At 41.8% G+C, this 9,978-nt stretch overlaps 1 protein-coding gene and 2 long non-coding RNA genes across 3 annotated transcripts in view; all 3 read right to left on the reverse strand.

Annotated features, from left to right (window-relative positions):
* Nucleotides 1-27, reverse strand: part of LOC115301783 (growth-regulated alpha protein-like) — a 1,760-nt gene extending 1,733 nt beyond the window's left edge. The window contains exon 1 of the mRNA XM_029951763.1: nucleotides 4-27. Coding sequence (XP_029807623.1) covers nucleotides 4-27 — 24 coding nt within the window. The remainder of the gene's footprint in view (nucleotides 1-3) is intronic.
* A 1,014-nt stretch (nucleotides 28-1,041) lies between these two features.
* Nucleotides 1,042-2,888, reverse strand: LOC115282778. The gene is made up of 2 exons (XR_003904749.1): nucleotides 2,722-2,888; nucleotides 1,042-1,393 (listed from the first exon to the last, which is right to left on the reverse strand). It is a non-coding gene; the product is annotated as an uncharacterized LOC115282778 (long non-coding RNA).
* Nucleotides 2,889-8,324: 5,436 nt separating this feature from the next.
* On the reverse strand, nucleotides 8,325-9,972 carry LOC115282828. The gene is made up of 3 exons (XR_003904773.1): nucleotides 9,871-9,972; nucleotides 9,676-9,759; nucleotides 8,325-8,922 (listed from the first exon to the last, which is right to left on the reverse strand). It is a non-coding gene; the product is annotated as an uncharacterized LOC115282828 (long non-coding RNA).
* Between the last annotated feature and the right edge of the window lie 6 nt (nucleotides 9,973-9,978).

Consider the following 9,978-nt stretch of genomic DNA (forward strand, 5'->3'; position numbering starts at 1 on the left):
CGCGGCGGGGGACGCGGCGCGGGCCATGGGGCTCAGCTCGGAGGGTCGGGGCGGCGGCGGAGCGGCAGAGCTGGCGGGGTGCTGGCGGGGGCGCTGGCGACGCGGCCTCTGTGGCTCCCCCGGCCGGAGCACCCCTTTTATCCCGGGTCGGCGCGGGAAATTCCCGGCGCCCCAGGTGGTTCCCGGGTCCGGAAGGCTCGCGCGGCCCCGCCCCGGGGTGGAGGGGACCCGCCCGCGTGTCCCGCGGCTCGGGCTCGTTCCCTTTCCGCCCCGATCCCCAAAGGGGGTGTGCGTGGCCTTGCTTGAGTCTGTGTCACTTACGTGAACAGGCTTCTTAACTACTGTTGGTTATCCGGGTTGGGGAAGAGCACCAAAAGACGGGTGACAGGACTTGGTTACTTAGTGCATACATGTCTTTTGGCTGGATTCGTTTACTTACGTCTGCACAATTAGACTCTGTTAAAATACATGTGTCATCTCACAGTACACATATGAATATTCGCCTGTCCCTAGTGTTTTATAGTCACAAACAAATCATACTTTGTGTCATATCCTGAAGGGGTGAAGGCATGAGGGGATGACCGGTGTCAAAAGTTTAATTTAGTGTTTAAGACAGAGTGCCTTAACCCGACATATCTTCCGTCCTCTGTGCAATTCTGGAACTTCCAGAGTTGGAATAAATCCATGAACACCGCTTTTTGGTGTAGAGGGCGTGGATTAATCCTTGAAGTTAATTCGCTGGTGGTCATGTCAGAGCTGTTGGGGGGAGGGAAGGCTGCGTTGGGCTCATGGGGCCCACAGTCTAGTTTCGCCCAAGTACAATAGGGTCCGAGGGACCAGGAGCTGATGCCTAGAGGGGGTGGCACCGTTTGCTCATCTAAACAGCAAAATGAGGTGTTCCTGTGAAATATTTCAGTGCTAGATCACCATTCTAATCGCACTCTTTGTTTTATGGTCACAAATTTCATTTCATTTCCCTGTTGTGTGCACTTGCCTTCCTCCGGGGATTTGATATCCTCTCTAGAGAAATAACTGCAGTCCTTAAAATTTTAGTTTTTACTGATTTCTAGTAAGACCGTTCAAGCTGTGAACTCTGAGTGTGTCATTCAGTAGTTAATTTTTCACCCTCAGTGTTAATGACTTTTGTTGTTGTTGGATTACATGTAGGTTTCAGATGACTTAGGTGTGATTCTAGGGGCAGGTCTGTGAGGAGAGTGGGGTTACCCAGTGGGTGGGTGTGGAAGGGAAGCAGGAGGAGGAAGGAGATGCTAGAGCTGCATAGTGAACAGAACAGCACTCCGCTTCACACTGCCAGAGTAGGGAGGGATTGCAGATCTCCACAGAGCGGCATCGGACATCAGACATTTAACCCGTCTTTGCCTTAGTTTCTCACCTGTTAAATGGACATTAAAGGTAGCATCAGAATTGTAATAGCTGAAGAGATTGCTATTAAGACTTTCTGACTTTTGTCCAAGGTATAATCAGTAGCGGATCTTTCCATTATGCTTCAGTATATCTAGTAACTTACATATGTTTATGTGCTTATAAGATACTAAGTCAACATAGACTATTGTAGTAAATAACACTTTAATCTAATAGTCAAAGTTCTCAATCTTTTGTGTATATAAAACCCACTTAATCTTCTCAACTGCCCCACAAAATACTTACCAGCTTTGTCTCCCCAGCTTTTCTCCCCAAGGAAACAAACAGGCAGGGAATTTAAGTAATTTGCTGAGGTCTCACCATTAAGAAAATTCACAATCTGAGCTCCCACCAGTGCTGCTTTAATCATTACATGTTAAGAAAAAAACTTATTTTCTAACATAAGTAACAGGTAATTCAGGAGAGCAGGTTTGCTTTTGTTTTGGTTTGTTTAAATAGGTTTGTTATTCTCGTGGTTAAATAGTTCAATGTCACCTTTCCTAAAGCTTAAAAATAGCAAACTGCTCAAAAGTCACCATTGTTTTATTTCACTAACAGCAAGTAGTTTCTTTTGTACAATGAATAGGATATACTTAAATTCAATTAATCCACATTTATCTACCTGACTTCCCTCAATGGATTTATGCCTCCGAAATCCAGTCAGTGGGATGAACATGCTACACTGAGATTTTCCCAGAAGGGACCTGGGCATCTTACTTAGTTCTTGTTTGCTGAAATAAGGATCATGGTTTTCTGCCTGACCCAGTTTGCATACTTTATCATGTTTTAAGAATGGAAATATTTTGCCTTAAGCATTAACAGGAAGCTACCTAGGACTTTACTCTCCTTATAATTAAAAAGAAAAAAGAAAAATATTGTCCTACTGTTTTCCAGATCCAGTCCAAAGTATTGGCATATGCAGATACTCAGGGTGAATGAATAGGGCATCAAAAAATGTATAGTAGTAGCTAAAGCGATGAAGCATTTCAAGAAACTGCCATATATTTATAAAATTATCTATAATTTTATGTCTAAGACTTGCTTGATAATCATCGGTTGCTAACAAAATAAAGTACAAAAGAAAGGGCTTTTTTTCCTGCCTTAATATATCAATTTTCATAATTTAATCCCTAACAGCCCTGTATTTATTTTTCATAAAATTTAAAAAGCAACGGTGTTCTGAAGCCTAAAAATAAACAATCCAATTCTTTGTTTTTGCAGGTGTCTTCCCCAGCTAATTATTCATTTTATGATCTGAATGGCAGATTTCTACGCCCAAACTTTAATGCAATCACCCACCTTAAAAGAATAGCGCACCCTCAAAATAAAACGGGGTATTAAATCCCACTTTGAGCTGCCATATTTACTGTCATCTTGTTTGATTGACACAATCTAATCTGCCTTTATAATCCAGACTTGGTGCTGCCTCCCGAGATGATGGAGCCACAGGAATGGGCAGTGCGGGACTCCTGTCCCCACTCTGGCTTCAGGAAATTGTGACATCACAACTGCCACCCCTATGTTGTTGCTGTTTACTGTTCCTGGTAGTATAACTCAGGCTCTGAGGGGAGAAGAATGAAAATGTCTGAATGTGGCATTAAATTCCTCGATTCACCCACTTCTTTAGTCCAAAGCAGGTCATCCAGCATTAATGTCATGAACCTGAACGCGTTTCTACCCAGCTTGAGCTCCTCCCTCCTTCTGGTTATGAAACCTGGTTTTCTTTTGGGAACCATCCCTTCTTCCTTCCAGCTTGGGTCGTTCAGGTAGGGCGACCGTGTTCCAAAGTCCCAAGAGTGGGCTGATGACCCAAAGTAGGATTGGTTAGTCTTTCCAGTTTGGGTCTAACACTCAGGCAAGTTCTGACAGGCATAGGTGGACAAGTGACCTAAGCCTGGCCAAGTCAGAAAAATATCCTGGAGTTCTTGTCAGGAAATGGTTGGAAAATAAGCCCTTGCTTCCTGTAGGGTTACACCTGCTAGAACAGAAGGTTTAAGCTTTGAGGGGAGCTTGCTTGAAGTGAAGCAATCACAGAGAAAAGCAGCCTGATGTGGAGCGAGACTAATTACTGGAGAGAACTTTTGAACTGTAGCATGCGCCTTTATCTTACCCACAGTCTTTTCCTTTTAGAGGCCCATTGATTCTTCTTTTCTTTTTTTTTTTTTTTATTAAAGCTTTCTTCTTAAAGTTTTAATATATTTTTAAATATATTTTTAATGTTTATTTATTTTTGAAAGAGAGAGAGAGATAATGTAAGCAGGGGAAAGGCAGAAGGAGACACAGAATCTGAAGCAGGCTCCATGCTCTGAGGTGTCCGCAGAACAGCTGTGTCAGCTCTGAGCTGTTACTTGAACTTGTGAACCATGAGATCATGACCTGAGCCCAAACCAAAGTCATATGCTTAACCGACTGAACCACCCAGGCGCCCCATTCTTTTTTTTTTTTTTTTTTACTTTTTAGTTTTATTTTTAAAATTAATTAATTTAGTGTGTGTGTGTGTGTGTGTGTGTGTGAGAGAGAGAGAGAGAGAGAGAGAGAGAGAGAGAGAGAGAGAAGCTCAAGGAGGCTCCATGCTCAGCTTAGAGGCAGATCCCACAACCTTGGGATTACGACCTGAGCCAAAATCAAGAGTCGACGCTCAACAGACTGAGCCACCCACGTGCCCCCTCTCCTTTTCATGAAGCCATTTTAAGTTGGGTTTTGGTTACTGATTCCACTTATTGTTAGTTACCTTTCTAAATAGGAGGGTGGTTCAATTCAAGTTGAATTCCTTTCTTTCTCCCTTTGTTTCAATATTGTCATTGATCATTTACTCAGCATTTAAAAGGTGGGAATAAAATTTGGCCAGGGATAATGGAGAGGAATAAGACCGACTCTCCATGCAATAGGGGAAATGAATGGGCAAATAGAAGATTTTAGAAAAGCTTGTAAAAACTCTGGCAAACCTTTCCCTGGGTGCAGGAATGAGGAGGGGCACCTGATCCAACACTCAAGGACTGGGTTTATAAAACTTGTCAGAGAGGTTCCTGAAAGAGGTGACCATTGACGTGACTCTTGGGATGAGGAGTTTTCCAGGGAAATGGGGGACACTGTTGGGCAGGAAACATTCAGGAGAGGCCCAAATGAGCAGAGGCGGAGCAATGGGATGAAGCATGGTGATCATTACTGGGAACTGCAAGCAGCTCATGCAACAGGAGCTCACTCTGTGAGCAGAACTGGAGAGAGACTGAGGCAGAAGGAGGTTGCAGGCCTCTGACACTGGAGACCATGTGCTAATAGGACCTGTTTGTTGGTCAGGGCCCAGTTTGCACAGTATCTCACTGAGAAGCCTCTGTAGGCATGTCAAGGTGTTTCCATGGTCTTACTGCATAGACCACACTGTGACCTTTATTGGCTGTCTACCATAGGGTGGTTGCAGTATAACCTAAAAATCAGGATATGTGCCCAAAAATGAGGGCATAGTAGATATTAAATTAAAAGACATTTTGGGGGCCTGGGTGGCTCAGCCGGTTGAGTATCTGACTTCGGCTCAGGTCATGATCTCACAGTTGATGAGTTTGAGCCTTGTGTCAGGCTCTGTGCTGACAGCTAGCTCAGAGCCTGAGCCTGCTTCCAATTCTGTGTGTCCCTCCCTCTCTGACCCTCCCCTGCTCATGATCTGTCTCTCTCTGTCTCTCAAAAATAAATAAATATTAAAAAAAAAAAAGACATTTACTTGTGGTGCCTGGGTGGCTCAGTCAGTTAAGCATCCAACTCATGATTTCAACTCAGGTCATGATCACCGTTCATGAGTTCAAGCCCCATGTGGGGCTCGGTGCTGACAGTATAGAGCCTGCTTGGGATTTTCTCTCTCCCTCTCTCTTTGCTCCTTCCTCTCTCTCTCTCTCTCTCTCTCTCTCTCTCTCTCTCTCTCAAAACAAAGAAATAAACTTAAAAAAAGAAAAATGAAAGACATCTGCTAGGCACATGCAAGATAAAAGAGACTGTGGTCAGTTTTGCAAAAAAAATGTATGGTGGATAAAACTGAAACTCCATATATGAAATCCTTCTTCAACACTAACCTGCAAACCGTCTTCCACAACACAGCTAGTCTTTCCCTCTGTTCCTGTGGTAAGACCAACCTGACGATTTTAACCATCTATAATTATTTAAGTTCATTTCAACTGACTCTGAAAATCATCCAATGTATTAGATTTGGGCATTATCCCAAGGCTTTAAAAAAAATTGATTTCAATATAACGTTTGTATTGCCATTAAGATTTTTGAAAAACTTTTGAGAAATAGTAATGAGTAATTAAATTATATTACATGCAATATGAATCAAAGAAATATAGAAATACCAAAATTACAAAAAGATATGTCAAGAAAAAATTATAGAAATTAAGGAAATGTCTTCATGCAAACATTGTTTATCATACTTGGTTGTAACAGGCATGAAAACTGCGTGATGACCCTGTTTTGATGTTTCCTGTATTATGGAAGTGAAATTTGGGAAGTTGAAAGATGAGCTATAAACCACAACAAACATATTACGCATAGTGTGTGTGGATACATGGTCATCTAGGACATGACAAACGTAAAAAATTTGATGATCAGACAATGTTCTCTGTAACATTTCAACATTTTGAAATGTGTTTTTACATTCTTTATGGCCCATATATGGTCTCTTTTATAGAATGTTCCCTGTGTGTTGAAAAAATATCCATGACTTATGCAGTTGTTGGGTGAAGCATCTGTAAACCACCTCCAGCCACCTTGGGGGGATCATGTTGCTTTATCCTTCTGTCCTCTTGCTGAGTCTTTATTGTAGTGCTTCCTCCTAACTGCTGGAAGAGGCCTGTTAGAATCTTTACCTACAATAATCATTTCGTCAATTGCCCCTTTTATTTTCTTTCTTAATGTATTTTGATAAATATCAACTTTATGAAATTTAGAATTGTCTAATTCTTTCTTTGAGTCGTAATATCTTAATTCCCACCTAATGCACTTTCTTTCTTTTCTTTTTTTTTTTTTTTTTTGAGAGAGAGAGAGAATATGAGTAGGGGAGAGGAGCAGAGGGAGAGAATCTTAAGCAGGCTCCACGTACATCATGGAGCCCCATGCAGGGCTCGATCTCACGACCTGAGCTGAAATCAAGTCAGACACTCAACTAACTGAGCCACCAGTAATGTATTAATAATTTATATTAATAATAGATTCATGCTTATTAACAAATAATACACTTAGTATATCCATGCTAAGTGTTTTTCAGTTAGTTTTAGCATGATGTAACACTCTTAGGTCTTTTAATTTCAAGTTACCTCTGTCCTAATATTTAAATATGTCTCTTTTAAGAGGCATAGATTTCTTTGGTCTTATTTATACAGTCTTTGTATCAAAAAAAGCTCACCTTTGACTTTTAATTGGAGTGCTTATTCCATTAAACTTACTGTAATTCTTAATATAATTGGATCTAAGTCTCCTCTCTTGCTATCCTATTTGTCCTATTTTTTTTAAAAAATCAACTTTCAATGGAGAATAATTTTAGATTAAAAAATTTTGTAGATAGTACAGAGAATTCCTTAGACTTTTTGGCCAGTATCTCCTAATGTTAATATCTTATAATTATAATACATTTATCAAAACTAAGAAATCAGCACTGCCACATTGCCGCTGGCTAAACTCCAGTCTTTTATCCATATTTCACCAATTTCCACTGATGTCCTTCTCCTACCCCGGGATCCAAGCCAGCAATACGCACCGGATTAGTCATCACGTATCCTTTGTCTCCGCTAGTCTGTGACAGAGTCTCCGTATTGCCTTGATTTTCATGACTTTGACAGATCTGAGGAATACGTCTTAAGTATTCTGTAGAGTGTTCCTGGATTGGGATTCTTATGATGATTTTCTCATGATCATACTGGGGTTATGGGTTTGGGGGAACAACATGACGGAGACGAAGTGCCCTTCTTACTATATCATGTGGGGGGTGTACATGATATTCACATGTCACCAAGGGTAATAATAACCTTCATCGCTTGGTTAAGGTGAGATCTGCCAGATTCCGCAGCGTAAGGTTGCTTTTCCCTTTTCCTAATCTCTTCCTTTGGAAGCACCTCACAAAGCCCAGCCCACACTCATGTGGTGAGAGGAATTAAAACACCTTCAGGAGGAGAGGCTTTTTATTGTTAGTCTTGACAATAAGGAAACTTCCTCCTGCTCTGTCTCATATGCTGTTTTGTTTCTTTATTTCTGTATTCTTCTTTAGTATTATTCAGATGTTTTCTCTTATTCCCTTCTATTTACTTTTCAGATTTTTAAATCCAAACTTTTCCCTTCCCTTTTAGTGGTTACCCTAAAACTTGCAATATATATTCCCGCCACATTACAATTTTCCTTCACTTTATACTTTCTGAAACAATTGAAGACAGCTTTTATATTCTAAAGCCGTTTCTTTCCCTACCTATCCTTTGTTATTTTTGTCATGTAGCATGGATTTATCTCATAGATCATTATTATTATTAAATAACACAAGTTATTCAAGTTCTTAAGAAGAATCCACTTTTCCACCTGTGGTCTCAGCCTCATTAAAAGGGAATTGCATAATTGTTTGCAAAACCACTTACCCAAAGTATTTAATAAGAGCTCTTATTACAATTTTTGTAAAAATCCAAAAGCAAGGCACCAATTTTAAATAATGAATCAGTGTGAAAAGCAGCAATATTTTACGTAAAACTAGGATTCTCAAGGTGGTTGGGGAGGGTCGTATGTCAAATATTCCTTAAGTAAGAGAAATGTAAGGAAAATAATGGTCAGGAGCAGGCATAAAATTAGGTGTGACCTGGAATCTGTCTAACTGTGCAATACCTTGCACCCCCAGTAGGAACCAAGGATCAAGAAGAAAAGAACAAAACCTAAGCACATTATTTTTTGCAAATCATTTATTTTCATGTCATTTATAAAAACATAACAGTAGTTTTAACATCTCTGTTCCAAGACAGAGCCACACTGCATAATAAACATTAAACAAGGCATTATGCCCTACACACAAGACATAAAATGTCCAAGGGAAGCTTCAACATAAAAATGTTGACCACATAATGTGAAATAATTTCAATAAATGACACCTGCCATTCTTTTAAACAAGTACAAAAATAGATATGTGCACACTAACTGCTTCGACTCCCTTCTTCCCCCCCCCCCCACCCCCCGCCCTTGCCGGGACATACTGGTTTAATGAGACATTTAAAATCCATCATCTTCAAATTAAATAATAATCAGGACGGAGTTATGTTTGATTAAATAATTCTGATCTTTAAATACTAATATGTAAAATATTAAAATATAAGCTTTGGAAAATAAATAAATACAAACATAAATAAATAGAGAACTCGTAACAGTCGAACACAGTAAGGCCTTAGTAGCCAGCTGCTCTCTCTTCATTTTCAGTTCCTAGAAGGGCCTTTCAGGGACCACCACCAGCAAGTTTCTTACTTGGCTCCAGGTCAGTTGGTGTTGCCCCTATGATTGGAAAAGGGTTCCGGTTACGGGTGCCAAGGACAAGCTGCTCCTCTCACACTGGCCCCTGGGGCGGGAGGGATTTCTGCTGCAAACCTTGGACCAGCCCTGCCGCGCAGAGTGGGTCCCAGGGTACCACCGCCCCCTACTGTGGAGAACTTGCTCTTTAGAGGCAGGGCATGCACTGAACTCTCTGCTATGCACTCGAAAGAGCTAAACGATAGCACTCCCCGACTGTCACCCTGGGTTAAAATTTTACATGCAACACCTCACTTAAACCTCATACAACCCATGAAATAATTATTATCTACCCCATTCTGCTGAGGCTCAAAGGGATTAGAAAATTTTCACAGGGATCCTAGACTTGAATTTAGGAAGCTCTCACTGCCAAAGTCCTTGCTCTTCAGGACAAAGCTTCAGAGGCCCATGTGGCCCAAAACCAAGGGCTCCGCTTTTCAGGGCTGAAGCCCACAGGGGATGGAGGTAAAGACGGTGTTCCTCAATGGGTGGGAGGCATTTTAACATCGTTGGCCAATCTAAGTCATCTTTTAGGAACACACATTTACCCACACTTATTTGCCTAGGGAGAGAGGGCACTAGCATAGGAGTGACCTTAATAGCAACTTTAATTGTGAAATAATGATTTTTCGATCCTTCAGCTAAACCTAGGTGTCCTTGGCAAAAATTTCCGGGGACACGGGCCGTATCTGTGACTAGGGACTCTAGTCGCACGTGTGAATGGAAAGCATAACTCACTTGCTCAGCATCTTATGGATGATTTTCTTGACCATGGGGGCTTCGGGGTTGAGACAGGCTTCCTGCCCATTCTTGAGAGTGGCTCTGCAGAGAGAAGGCAGGGTGCCCGTTGGCAGGAGGCCGCGCCTGGCGGCGGGTGGGGGCACGGGAGCGGCGGGGGCGACAAGGGCGGCTGCGGCGCGGGGCGTCACTTACATGACTTCGGTCTGGGCGCAGTGGGGTCCCGACGGCGTCACCTTGACACTCTGGATGTTCTTGAGGTGAATGCCCTGCAGGGTCTGCAGGCACTGGCAGCGCAGCTCG

The sequence above is a fragment of the Suricata suricatta genome, chromosome 1 (genome assembly GCF_006229205.1).
Source record: "Suricata suricatta isolate VVHF042 chromosome 1, meerkat_22Aug2017_6uvM2_HiC, whole genome shotgun sequence".
NCBI lineage: Eukaryota > Metazoa > Chordata > Mammalia > Carnivora > Herpestidae > Suricata > Suricata suricatta.